The sequence below is a fragment of the Mandrillus leucophaeus genome, unplaced genomic scaffold, assembly GCF_000951045.1.
Source record: "Mandrillus leucophaeus isolate KB7577 unplaced genomic scaffold, Mleu.le_1.0 Scaffold442, whole genome shotgun sequence".
In the NCBI taxonomy this organism is placed as follows: Eukaryota; Metazoa; Chordata; class Mammalia; order Primates; family Cercopithecidae; genus Mandrillus; species Mandrillus leucophaeus.
In genome coordinates, this window is record NW_012104721.1 from 2,134,044 (window position 1) to 2,148,328 (window position 14,285).

Here is a 14,285-nt window from a genome sequence, read left to right on the forward strand (position 1 = left end):
ACCGCGCCCGGCCCAGAAATCTTGTATAATGAGAACAGAGAGCCCAAGGTCTGTCCCTGATGAACAAAAGTATTTAAGGGGCACACCTCCCTTAGTTCTACTTTTGTCCATGTTGTACCTTCCACCTCCTTCCTTTATCTCTCTAAAGGCCATGTACCCTTCTGGGGTTCCCTCGAGTCCCACTGTTTCCATGAAGGTATCATGGAATAGTCCAGCTCACACTGTGTTCAGCTCATCACCAAACAATCTGGAATTAAAGCATGCTAAAGGAAACTGGACTGAGGATCAGATGGCCAGATCTGTTATATGTCAGCTCATCAGCAAGTCACCTAATTTGTCAAATGGTTAACAATAGTGACTCCAAAGGACTCAGAGGGTATAAGATCAAATGAAATAATACAGACAAGAACACTCCCACAAAATTAAAGAACCATATTTACATAAGGTTTTTGAACCTTTTCTTTCTTTTCTACATTTCAGTGCCTTGGTGACTGTTAAGTAAAAGCAAGTATATAATCATTTCTCTCCACACTTCCCACATACTTACCAAGCAAAAAGCCCATGAAAAATCTGCAGCAGCCTTTGATAGCAGGAAGACATTATGTGGTACTCCTGAACTTTCATTCCTGGTCCATCAACTACACCATGATTCTCAGCAGCTAAACACTAAAAATAAAAATGATTTTAGGACAGTTGCTTCAGTAATTGTCCTCATTTTCCTTTTTCCCAGCCAAAAATAAAACCTCATATTTGCTTAGTGGCTTCTAAGTCTAGGCTTCTGACCTGAAAATAGTTGTGAATGTTCTCCAGGTGGTTACACATTGGGGTCACCAGTTGAAAAACACAATGAACAATTTCTTGGGCAGATCTCTGTTGGAGATGTGAGAATCCAATATTTCGGCTTCCTTTGTTCTATAATAAATTCAGAGTTATGAGTGAAGAAATTGCTGGATAGCTTCTCAGAAACTAAGGGTTCGCAATGGAGTTAAGTCAAACCTGTGTCACCAGGTAGGAGAGGATGGGAGAAATGAGTTGTTCACCTAAGACTATATTCTAACAGAGGGATAAAAATCTTGCTCCATCTTCTAATGACTGAGAGATTGGCTTTTGTAGAGGAGGAACAGTGTTTGATTGAGACATATAGCCCTATCATAACTAATCAGATAAAGGTCACATAAAAGTAGAAATCATTTAGGTTGACAAATGTAGAGCAATCGACTCCTTCTTATAACTTTTTTTTTTTCTTTTTGAGACAAGGTTCTGCTCTGTCACCCAGGCTGGAGTGCAGTGGCACGATCACAGCTCACTGCAGCCTTGAATTCCTGGGTTCAAGTGATCCTCTCACCTCAGCCTCCCAAGTAGCTGAGACCACAGGCACATGCCAACAAACATGGCTAGTTTTTGTAATTTTTGTAGAGATGGGGTTTAACCACATTGCCCAGGCTGGTCTCGAACGCCTGAGCTCAAGCAATCCACCATCTTGGCCTCCCAAAGTGTTGGGGTTAAAGGCGTGAGCCACTGTGTCCTGCCTCCCTCTTATAATTGAAAAACAAACAAATAAAAAAAATGTAAAAGCCTGGGCAACATGCTGAAACTCTTATTTACAAAAAATACAAAAATTAGCTGAGTGTGGTGGCACATGCCTATACTCCAAGCTACTCAGGAGGCTGAGGTGGGAGGATTACTTGAATCCAGGAGGTGGAGGTTTCAGTGAGCCAAGATTGTGCCACTACACTCCAGCCTGGGCAATATAGCAAAGCCCTGTCTCAAAAAGTAGAGCCAATAGTGAATACAAAGAAGAATGAATTGCTGGGCACTGTGGCTCTCGCCTGTAATCCCAGCACTTCGGGAGGCTGAGGCAGGCGGATTACGAGGTCAAGAGATTGAGACAATCCTGGCCAACATGGTGAAACCCCGTCTTTACTAAAAATAAAAAAATTAGCCGGGCATGGTGGCGTGTGCCTGTAGTCCCAGCTACTTGGGAGGCTGAGGCAGGAGAATCGCTTGAACCTGGGAGGCGGAGGTTGCAGCGAGCCAAGATCAAGTCACTGCACTCCAGCCTGGCAACAGAGGAAGACTCCAACTCAAAAAAAAAAAAAAAAAAAGAAGAAGGAATCAAGAAACTGGATATATTGATGTTTAAAATGCTTATATCCAAGATTTTCTTATTTAGTTATATGCACCATCCAACTGCTTCCCCGGATATTAGGTGCATGTTCGTACACTACATACACATCTGAAGTTCTGGCCGCTCTAGACAGCTTACTACTACATTGAGGCATGGGCCCGGGCTTAGTTTGGGAGGCTGTTGAAACCAAAATTCAAGTAAAGAACAGGATTCAGGAATGTTTAGGGCATTTAGAAATACACTTTGTAGGTCGGGCGTGGTGCTCACGCCTGTAATTCCAGCACTTTGGGAGGCCGAGGTGGGCGGATCATGAGGTCAGGAGTTTGAGATCAGCCTGACGAACATGTTAAAACCCCTTCTCTACTAAAAATACAAAAATTAGCTGGGCATGGTGGTGCGCGCCTCTAGTCCCCAGCTACTCAGGAGGCTGAGGCATGAGAATTGCTTGAACCCAGGAGGCAGAGGCTGCAGTGAGCCAAGATCGTGCCACTGTATTCCAGCCTGGGCAACAGAGCGAGACTGTCTCAAAAAAAGAAATACATTTCTTATTCCAAGTGCCTTTCTATTTTCTGTTTCAGACTTCCTTTTTATTTTTTTATTTTTTTTAAATTTCTGAGACAGAGTCTCATTCTAATGCCCAGGCTAGAGTGCAGTAGCATGATCTTGGCTCACTGCAGCGTCTACCTCCTGGGGTCAAGCAAATCTTCTGCCTCAGTCTCCCAAGTACCTGGGACTACAAGCATGCGCCACCATACCTGGCTAATTATTTTTGTATTTTTAGTAGAGACAGGCTCTTGCCACGTTGGCCAGGCTGGTCTCAAACTCCTGACCTCAGGTGATCCACCTGCCTCGGCCTTCTAATGTGCTGGGATTACAAGTGTGAGCCACTGCACAGGTAGACTTTTTGTTGGTTTGAGACGAAATCTGCCGCCCGGACTGGAGTGCGGTAGTGCAATCTCAGCTCACTGCAACTTCCGCCTCCCCATGCCTCAGCCTGCCAAGTAGCTGGGACTATATAGCTGCACCACCATGCCTACTAGTTCTTTTTGTATTTTTAGTAGAGATGGGGTTTCACCATGTTGGCCAGGCTGGTCTCGAACTCCTGAACTCAAGTGATCTGCCCTCCTCGGCCTCCCAAAGTGCTGGGATTACAGGCGTGAGCTATCGGGCCCAGCTTTCAGACTTCCTTTTTAAAGCAAGATGAGGCCGGGCGTTGGTGGCTCACGCCTGTAATCCCAGCACTTTGGGGGGCCAAGGGGGGTGGATCATGAAGTCAGGAGATTGAGACCATCCTGGCTAAAATGGTGAAACCCCGTCTATACTAAAAAAATTAGCCAGGCGTGGTGGTGGGTGTCTGTAGTCCCAGACACTTGGGAGGCTGAGGCAGGAGAATGGCATGAACCCGGGAGGCGGAGCTTGCCGTGAGCTGAGATCACTTCACTGCACTCCAACCTGTGTGACAGAGTGAGACTCTGTCTCAAAATAAATAAATAAATAAAGCAAGATGAATACTGTCTGGCAATACGGCTGCACCCATGCTACACAGTGACCCAAACACAAAGCCAGAGAAAGTGACAACTTTTTCATCACTAATACCTCCTTTGTTCCCAAATCCACTAAGCCCAAGTCATCTGCTTCTGCCTATACTAACCTTGAAAAAGGGGACTCTCCTGGCAGTAGGAGGTGTCAGCATATTCTCCAGCTTCTGGGAGAGATCTTCTAGCAAGAAAAGTAGCTCAGCGGGCCCAAGTTGCACAACTTCTGTCGCCTGTCACATGGAGGAAAGGATTAGTTCCAAGAATGTCCTAGTCATTTCATGATAATTTTTTTTCTTTCTTTCTTTTTTGTAAATGTGCAGTGGCAAGATCATAGCCATTCCAGCCTTGAACTCCTGGGCCCAAGTTATCCTCCCATCTCAGCCTCCTGAGTAGCTGGGACTACAGGCACACGAAACCATGCCCAGCTACATTTTTTTTTTTTTTAAATTAATAAGAAATGAGGTCTCAGTATATTGCCCGAGCTGGTCTCAAACTCCTGGGCTCAGATGATCCTTCTGCCTCAGCCTCCCAGTGTGCCAGAATTACAGGTATGACCAGCACACCTGGGCTCAGCTAATTTTTAAATTTTTTTTATACAGATGGGGTCTCACTTTGTTGCCCAGGCTGGTTTCAAACTCCTGGGCTCAAGCAAACCTCCTGCCTTGGTCTCTCAAGGTATTGGGATTATGGACAGGCATGAGCCACCACACCTGGCTATTTCATGTTAATACTTTCCAATGGGTGAAAAAAAAACTTTTTTTTGAGACAGAGTCTTGTTCTGTCTCCTAGACTGGAGGGCAGTGGCATGATCTTGGCTCACTACAAGCTCTGCATCCCAGGTTCAAGCAATTCTCCTGTCTCAGCCTCCCAAGCAGCTGGGATTACAGGTGCCCACCACCAGCCTAATTTTTGTATTTTTAGTACAGACGTGTTTCATCACGTTGGCCAGGTTGGTCTCAAACTCTTGACCTCAGGTGATACACCTGTCTCGGTCTCCCAAAGTGCTGTGATTAGAGGTGTGAGCCACCGCGCCTGGCCGGGTAAATAATTTGACTTTTATTTATTTATTTACTTATTTTTGAGACAGGGTCTTGCTCTGTTGCTCAGGCTGGAGTGCAATATTGTGTTCACAGCTCACTGCAGCCTCAACCTCCTGGACTCAAGTGATGGTCCCACCTCAGCTGCCCAGGTAGCTGGGATCACAGGTGTGCGTCACCACGCTTGGCTATTTTTTTTTTTTTTCTTTTTTTTTACTTTTTGTAGAGACAGGTCTCACTGTGTTACCTAGGCTGGTCTCAAACTCCCAGTACTTTGGGAGGTCAAGGAGGGCAGATCATTTGACGTCAGGAGTCTGAGACCAGCCTGGCCAATATGGTGAAATCCCCTCTCTATTAAAAATACAAAAATTAGCCAATGTGGTGGTGGGCACCTGTAATCGCAGATACTTGGGAGGCTGAGGCAGGAGAATCGCTTGAGCTCAGGAGGAAGAGGCTGCAGTGAGCCAAGATCCCGCCACCGTACTCCAGCCTGATGGACAGAGCAAGACTCTGTCTCCAACAAACAAACAAAAAAACTAGCTGGGTGTAGTTGGGCATGCCAGTGGCCCTAGATACTTGGAAGGCTAAGGTGGGAGAATCACTTGATCCTTGAATCCAGGAGTTCAAGGTTGCAGTGAGCTATGATCTTGCCACTGCACTTTAGCCTGGGTGACAGAGCAAGACTCTGTCTCTAAAAAGAAAAAAGAGGCAAAGGAGGAAATTGCACCCATCTCATATAAAGGATAGCTATTATGCTCTGTCATATAATAAAGTCAAGCATGTCCAAAATAAATATTCTGAATAGTAAAATAAGAATTCAAGACAGTATAGTTTAGAAGACATACTTTTTCTCTATAAATTCCTCTGTATACCTTTCCAGTTGTGGATCCAAGATGCATTTCCTAAATATCCTGTGATTAAAAAAATGACTTTGAATGCCACACGCAGAGTTTGGAAAAAAAAAAAAAGACTAATTCAAAGGAATTTCACTTTTGTCTGTTCATTAAATAATCCTTTCATACTTCTCTTCCTCTAATGTTTTGCTACTATTAACTCTGGGCAGGATCCCAGAGTGATCCCAGTGTAATAACTACATTACACTGCCAGAAGCAGAATGGGTGAAATACAGTCTCATTGCAAACTGCTCACTCAATAAACATTTATGTGGAATCTCCTAAGGGTGAGATGATGTAGAAAGATAAAAAAAAAATATGGCTGGGTGCAGTGGCTCACATCTGTAATCCCAGCACTTTCGGAGGCCAAGGTGGGTGGATCACAAGGTCAGGAAATCGAGACCATCCTAGCTAACAACAGTGAAACCCCGTCTCTACTAAAAATACAAAAAATTAGCTGGGCAAGGTGGCTGGCGCCTGTAGTCCTAGCTATTCAGGAGGCTGAAGTGGCAGCAGAATGGCGTGAACCCAGGAGGCAGAGCTTGCAGTGAATGGAGATCGCGCCATTTCACTTCAGCCTGGGCCACAGAGCGAGACTGTCTCAAAAAAAAAAAAAAAAAGAAGTGAGAGGTTCTGTGGAGGAGTGGAGAAATAGTCTTATTTGGGATGAGACGGGCTGCCTCTAGAGAAAATTATTTTACAAAAGCAATTAAAACAGGCCCTAAGGAATATGGGTTCAATTTTAAGTCTAGCCTTGGTGGTTTCTTTACTGTAGCTGAGAAAGGAGGCTGTATTTGACTGTTTGTCTTGGGGACTTGTAGACTAACTGTCCCTGGTTTTTTTCAATGTGGACCTCACTGTCTGAACTATTAAAAAAATTAATAATAATAAAGCTATGGTACTGCTAGCTATTTCCACTTCTTCGATTAGATTAGAAGCTATTTGAAGGCAAGCATCATGCTCTATGTACTACTAAAATGCAAGTACCTTGATTAGTGGCAGACACAAAATAGGACTCAGTAAGCACCTGTCGGGTGCTGAACAAATGTGAAAAAGTGAAAAGGGCAATGACCTCTAAGAACCAGAAAAGTGCTCCTCTACAAAAATAATCTAAGTAGCTTATTAGCAGTAGTAGTAGTAGTAGTAGTAGTAGTAATAGTAGTAGTAGTAGTAGTAGTAACCTAAACGTAAGGATCACATCATTGGCATATTTTATGTCTGACACATTTTTAAAATCCTTATGACTTACAAACACCAATATGATAAGGATGATTATTCATCATTACTTTCACATATAAAGGCTTATACAGTCAGTCTAACTTCTCTCCTCAGTGTCACAGTGTTCTTTGTGAAATAAGAATAGACCTGAGGAACTTTCTGAAAGAAGATTAAATTCTGAGATCCTAGCCTGTCACTTACTTCAGTGTGCATTTCAGTATCTAAGATGAACTTGGTCACAAGTCCACAATGTAGAATAGAGAAGACCTCAATGTCCAGCTCTCGGAAAAAAGCATGGTAATTATGTAGTAACAATGATGTCTTTTCTTCCTTCCCTGTGAACTCCTATGGGGAAGTCACGGCAACAAAGAGAATAAATAAATCTTCTATATTAATCAAATTTTAATAAAAACTTCAAAGTGCAAATATGCATTTATTTAATGCAAAAAATTACATTTTTATTATAATAACAAATTTCTCTAGCAAAAGTCCCTAAATATTCCCAAGACAGAGCACCTAATTTAAGATGGGGATACAAGTCACACATCAAGACCCTTAGCTGGTTTCTATTTAGGGATGATCTATTAGGCAAATCAAGGCATTTAGGTCTAGTGTAGAAAACTGTGAGCTGGCCGGGCATGGTGGTTCATGCCTGTAATCCCAGCACTTTGGGAGGCTGAGGCAGGTGGATCACGAGGTCAGGAGTTTGAGACCAGCCTGGCCAAGATGGTGAAACCCCGTCTCTACTAAAAGTATAAAAATTAGCTGGGTGTGGTGGTGTATGCCTGTAGTCCCAGCTACTCGGGAGGCTGAGGTAGGAGAATCACTTGAACCCAGGAGGTGGAGGTTGCAGTGAGCCGAGATGGCACCACTGCACTCCAGCCTGGGTGACAGTGCGAGACTCCATCTCAGAAAAAAAAAAAAAAAAAAGAAAAAAAACTGTGAGCTTAGGGGCCAGAATGGTCTGGCTTCAAATCCTAGCTCCAGCATTTATTAACTGTGTGACTTTGGGCACTTGTCTTCCCTGGGTCTTAGTTTCCTTATTCATTAAATGTGGTATTAATATTAAACTTGGGCTCTTAGAGAAACTATACCTAATAAATACACAATAAATGGTAGCTGATAAACAGAAATAATTGGGATCCATGTGGTCCAGGAAATTTCAAACACATGAAACTCATTCTGCGAACAGTACAAATGTAAAGTAAAAGGGAACTAATGATAATCAAGTACCTCAAGAGAGAATTCAATGTATTGCTGGGATACAAAAAAGGGACTAAAACAGTCAAGAAAATAATTAGAAAAAACAGTCAACGGTGTGTGGCAGGAATAAGGACCTACAGTCTAATCTGAACTTTGCTACTAAGGAGATTACTCCAAGGCCTAAGAGAGTTTTGGCTTGCTGTTTCCTAATTTTCTTTTTCTTTGTAAAATGCAGAGAATAAAGTTGGGGTTCTGCTACTCTCATTTGGATGTCACAAACCTTCATGGATACCCATCAGTCCAATACCTTGTTCAGCTGGCCTCTATGAGATGGTGTAGGGTCACATTCTGAATTTTTCTCTTCTGAAATTGTGTCAGAGGAGGATGTCTTGCTACCATCTGCTTTTTGTTTCCTTTCTTTTATATTAAAAAGAGAAAAATGACTCAAGTAATTAATAATCATGTCAGCCAAATATCATTGCCCTCAGAAAACAACCTGTTGGGAACTGCCTAGAGGTAGAAAAGTTAATTTTATAACCCTAAATTACAGTGTATTTATAAATCTAACAAAGGGTTCAGTTATACAATTGCTCCAATTATTTATGCCATGATACACATAACTTTTAGGTTAATTCAATGCAGCTCATTTAGAGACAGAAGACGAGGAAAAGAACATACTTACCTATTTTTCCTTTCTTTCTGATTTTTGCTGAAATAGCAGTAACAGTATGAGGTGTTATATCTAAAGTTTCCACGTCAAAGTTTCCAAGAGGAGGGATATAGTCTGGGGTGACTGAAACAAAGAGCAGGTTGAAGCTCAATGAGTACCAATTACACGCCACCATTAGACTTGAAATTCAGTCACTCCATTGGCTAAAAACTAGTTTCCAAAATTACCAAGTGTGGCTGAATGCTTATAAGACATATTCAAGTCATCTGACATTGTTTTGGCATAGCAAAATGGCCAGAGATAACACAGAAATATCATATTATGATAAATTATCATAAAACAACTTTAAATAATGATATATAACTAACAAACAGATAAAAACTAAAACAAACATTTAAAATCCAAATGGTGGCCAGGCAGGGTGGCTCACGCCTGTAATCCCAAGCACTTTGGGAGGCCAAGGCGGGTGGATCACCTGAGGTCAGGAGTTTGACACCAGTCTGGCCAACATGGTGTAACCCTGTCTCTACCAAAACTACAAAAATGAGCCGGGTGTGCTGGCAGGTGCCTGTAATAGCAGCTACTCGGGAGGTTGAGGCAGGAGAACTGCCTGAACCCAGGAGGCAGAGGTTGTAGTAAGGATCTTATTCATTCTATCTAACTATATTTTTGAACCTATTAACCACCCTACCATTTTTCCTAGTCCCCCAACCACCATTACCCTCCCCAGCCTCTGGTAACCATCCTTCTACTCTATCTCCATGAGTCAAATTATTTTAATTTTCAGCTCCCACAAATATGTGAAAACATGTTGTGCCTGGCCTATTTCACTTAACATAATGTCCTCCAATTCCATCTGTATTATTGCAAACAACAGGAGCTCATTGTTTTTCATGGCTGAATAGTACTCCATTGTGTATATGTACCACATTTTATCCATTCACCCACAGATGGACACTTAGGTTGCTTCCAAATCTTGACTATTGTGAATAGCACTGCAATAAACATGGGAGTGCAGATATCTCCTTGGTATACTGATTTCCTTTCTTTTGGGTATACACCTATCAGTGGCATTCCTGGATCATATAGTGATTCTATTTTTAGTTTTTTGAGGAAACTCCAAACTGTTTTCCATAGTGCTTGTACTAATTTACATTCCCACCAACAGCGTACAAAGGTTGTCTTTTCTCCATATTCTCACCAGCATTTGTTATTGCCTGTCTTTTGGATAAAAGCCATCTTAACTAGGGTGAGATGATATCTCATGGCAGTTTTGATTTGCATTTCTCTGATGCTTAGTGATGTTTAGCACGTTTTCATATATCCACCATTTGTATGTCTTGTTTTGAGGAATGTCTATTCAGACCTTTTACCCATTTTTCAATCCGAATAAATTTTTTTCCTATCTTTATATATTCTAGTTATTAATCCCTTGTCAGTACATAGTTTGCAAATATTTTCTCCCTTTCTGTGGGCTGTGTCTTCACTTTGGTGTTTCCTTTGCTATGCAGAGGAAAGGAACTTAACTTTTTAACTTAATGTGATCCAATTTGTCCATTTTTGCTTTGGTTGCCTGTGTTTGTACGGTATTCCTCAAGAAATCTTTGTCCACTCTAATGTCCTGAAGAGTTTTCTGAATGTTTTTTGTTATTGTTGTTGTTAGTAGTTTCATAATTTGAAGTCTTAGATTTAAGTCTACAATCCGTTTTGATTTTTCTATATGGCAAGAGATAGGGGTCTAGTTTCATTCTTCTGCACATGGATGTCCAGTTTTCCCAACACCATTTATTGAAGACAGTGTCCTTCCCCAATGTATATTCTTGGCACCTTTGCTTAGAATGAGTTCATTGTAGGTATATGGATTTATTTCTGGGCTCTCTTCTGTTCCACTGGTGTATGCATCTGTTTTTATGCCAGCACCATGCTGTTTTGGTTACTATAGCTCTGTAGTATAATTTGAAGTCAGGTAATGTGATTCCTCCAGTTTCATTCATTTTACTCAGGACAGCTTTGGCTATTCTGGGTCTTCAGTGGTTCTATATAAATTTTAGGATTTTTTTTTTCTATTTCTGTGAAGAATCTCATTGGTATTTTGATAGGGATTACCTTGAATCTGTAGATTGTGTTGGGTAGTATGGAAATTTTAACACTATTAATTCTTCCGATCCATGAACATGAAGCATCTTTCCCTTTTTTATTTGCTCTTCAATTTCTTGCATCAATGTTTCATAGTTCTCATTGTAGTGCTCTTTCACTTCTTTGGTTAAGTTTATTCCTATTTTATTTGTAACTTTTGTTTGTTTTATTTGTAGCTATTGTAAATGGATTACTTTCTTGATAATTTTCAGATTCTTAGTTGTTGGTATACAGAAATGCTACTCATTTTTATATGATGAGTTTGTATCTTGCAACTTTACTAAATTTATCTAATAGTTTTTTAATGGAGTCTTTAGGCTTTTCCAAATATAAGATCATATCTGCAAACAAGTATAATTTAACATTTTCCTTTATAATTTGGTGCCCTTCCTTTCTTTCTCTTAATTGTTCTAGCTTGGACTTCCAATACTGTATTGTATAATAGTGGTATTATATAAGTGGGTATCCTTGTCTTGTTCCAGATCTTAGAGAAAAGGCTTTCAGTTTTTCCCTGTTCAGTTTAATAGTAGCTATGGGTCTATACCCAGTTTTCTGAGAGACTTTTTTTATGATGAAGGGAAGTTGAATTTTAAAAAAATTTTTTAAGCATCAAGTTAAATATCAGGTGGCTTTTGTCCTTCATTCTGTTGATAGGATGTATCACATTGATTTATGTATGTTGAACAATCCTTGCATCCCTGGGATAAATCATCCCATTTGGCCATGATGAATGATCTTTTTTTTGTTTGTTTTTGAGATGGGAGTCTTGCTCTGTCACCCAGGCTGGAGTGCAGTGGCGCAATCTTGGCTCACTGCAACCTCCGCCTCCTAGGTTCAAGCGATTCTCCTGTCTCAGCCTCCTGAGTAGCTGGGATTACAGGCTGTCTCTTATACACATCTAGATGTGTATAAGAGACAGGTGCAGTGGCGTGATCTTGGCTCACTGCAAGCTCCGCCTCCTGGGTTCACACCATTCTCCTGCCGCAGCCTCCCAAGTAGCTGGGACTACAGGTGCCCATCACTACGCCCGGCTAATTTTTTTTGTATTTTCAGTAGAGACAGGGTTTCACCGTGTTAGTGAGGATGGTCTCGATCTCCTGACCTCATGATCTGCCCGTCTTGGCCTCCCAAAGTGCTGGGATCACAGGCATGAGCCACCACACCCAGCTGAGGTTTCTTTTTTTGATGTGTCTTTGTCTGGTTTTGGTATCAGGGAAAGCTAAGCACTTTATTGCCTCACTACTGGCCTAGTAGGACTACCAGTATAGGACATGTCCCTTACCTGCCAAGTACTTTTCCAGGATTATTTGCAGTTCTACAATGTGCTTTAACCGGGTGAGCACCTTCCCCTTCATCTCAGGTGACGTTTCCTGGCAGAAGGCATTCACAATCTGCAAAGTACAAATTACACTGTCATACTTCCAAATGTTCAGATTTTAACCTTGTTTGTATTATTTATCCAGAGCTGAGAGATGTCTATGAAAAGCAGGATCTTTGAGTTTAGTCTGTAATAGAACTGTCCTCAGCAAGGTGGTATAGAGAAAAATAATTTCTGGGCCAAAATATAGGAGATTCAGCCAGGCGCGGTGGCTCACGTTTATAATCCCAGCACTTTGGGAGGCCAAGGCAGGAGGATCACTTGAGGCCAGGAGTTCGAGACCAGTCTGGCCAACATGGTGAAAGCCCATCTCTACCAAAAATACAAAAATTAGCTGGGCATGGTGGCACATGTCTGTAATCCCAGCTACTAGGGAGGCTGAGGCAGGAGAATTGCCTGAACCTGGGAAACGGAGGTTGCGGTGAGCCGAGATTGAGCCACTGCACTCCAGCCAGGGTGACACAGCAAGACTCCATCTCAAAAAAACAAAAAGTGAAGGAGATTAGGCTTGTGACCCTAGTTTTACTTATTACTAGTTATGTTACAAGCTGGAATAGCCAGAGAGCACATAATTTGGTGAAACAAGTTCTATTCTGCTCCTTACTAACTGTGTGACCTTGGCTGAATCTTTAACCTTTCTAAGATTTTCTTCATAAAGAAATGAGTCCAGCACTTGGTACAGTGTAAGTACTTAAAAATTTTTAATGACTTTGAACTCCCTATACTTGAAATTCATTTGTGTAAAATGAGGACAATAGTATTCCTGCCCATATCACAATAGAGATGTGGTAATCAAATAAGCTCATTCAAGTGCATAAACATTCCTGAAATAACATGTGAGAGGAAGTCAGTGAGATAGAGACATAAGATGTTGTCATCATTGTCATTATCACTAAACACAAATATGTTCTAATGGGAGGGAAACTACCACCACTCACTGAATCAAAACAATAGGCATATGCCTGTGCTAGGATGGACAGTAGTTCTACAGTGAAGAAGGTGAGAAGGTCATTCTAGGCAGAAGGCAGCTTGGAGGAAATAAAACGTGGGCAATGTGAAGTGAATTCTAAGTATTCTGATTTGGCTACATAAGGAGGATCATATAATTGGGGAGTGGTGGGACATAACAGCTAGAGAAGCACAAGGGGGTTAGTGCTTGGTGAAGACTTCTAGGGAATCTTGCGAGAACTAAGAAAATAGTTTTGAGAAAAACTACGGACAATAAGTGAAACATCGTATTAACTCTGCTTACCTCTCGGAACCAGTTGAGAGTAAGAAATAGGAGAGAACACATGAATGCACGCTCTTTAGCAGACATGGACTCCAGCCTCTCTCCAGGCTCCAGGTCAGTTAGGAATATAGGACAATCTGAGAGAGAACAAACATTTCCAACTACCTTTAGTGCAAGCCAATAAAACCTGGAGGTTGCCTCTGGAGCTAGCTCTGCTTGCTATTTACTTTCCCCTTTAACTCACATTTGAAGGCCAAGATCTGATTAAAATATTTGCATATCATATGGCAATCAACAAATATAATTAGAAAGTTTTTGTAACAATTGATTTGTTAACATAATGGGATTCTGTATGCACTATTTTGTCTTTGGAATTCCAATGCTAAACTACTCTGTTGAGGTTAAAAAATTATTCCTTCCCACATATACCATGTACTGATATGCCCTTTCCCTAAGTTTACCAAAGAAAGAGTACAAAGAAGAAAGGATCTGATGACTTCATCCTATACCTAGTAGACCATCAATCTCCTCCAAGTTTCCGTTATGCTGTCTCTCCACACAAAGTCTCAGTAATCGGAAATAGGGAGCCAGGCACAGTGGAGACACCAATCTGAGAAGGAAAAATAAATTTCTAGACCACACTTAATAGGTATATGACTCTACATACATAGGAAGCACAACTTTTTTTTTGAGACAGAGTCTTGCTCTGTCACCCAGGCTGGAGTGCAGTGGTGTGATCTCAGCTCACTGAAACCTCTGCCTCCCAGGTTCAAGCAATTCTCCTGCCTCGGCCTCCTGAGTAGCTGGGATTATAGGCGCACACCACACTGTCCGACTAATTTTTGTATTTTTA

General features: G+C 41.5%; 2 protein-coding genes across 2 annotated transcripts in view; one reads left to right on the plus strand and one right to left on the minus strand.

The window, feature by feature from the left end:
• The window catches only part of FANCD2OS (FANCD2 opposite strand), a 33,428-nt gene extending 32,736 nt beyond the window's left edge, over window positions 1-692 (plus strand). Inside the window, exon 3 of the mRNA XM_011994144.1 lies at window positions 481-692. The gene's annotated coding sequence lies outside the window, so the exon portion shown is untranslated. The remainder of the gene's footprint in view (window positions 1-480) is intronic.
• FANCD2 (Fanconi anemia, complementation group D2) overlaps window positions 1-14,042 on the minus strand; it is a gene marked incomplete at its 5' end in the record, with an annotated part of 33,318 nt that extends 19,276 nt beyond the window's left edge. Inside the window, 9 exons of the mRNA XM_011994149.1 lie at window positions 548-666; window positions 784-912; window positions 3,780-3,896; window positions 7,016-7,159; window positions 8,325-8,434; window positions 8,700-8,810; window positions 12,106-12,214; window positions 13,454-13,569; window positions 13,942-14,042. Of these exons, the coding sequence (XP_011849539.1) occupies window positions 548-666; window positions 784-912; window positions 3,780-3,896; window positions 7,016-7,159; window positions 8,325-8,434; window positions 8,700-8,810; window positions 12,106-12,214; window positions 13,454-13,569; window positions 13,942-14,042 (1,056 nt within the window). The remainder of the gene's footprint in view (window positions 1-547; window positions 667-783; window positions 913-3,779; window positions 3,897-7,015; window positions 7,160-8,324; window positions 8,435-8,699; window positions 8,811-12,105; window positions 12,215-13,453; window positions 13,570-13,941) is intronic.
• Window positions 14,043-14,285: the final 243 nt, after the last annotated feature.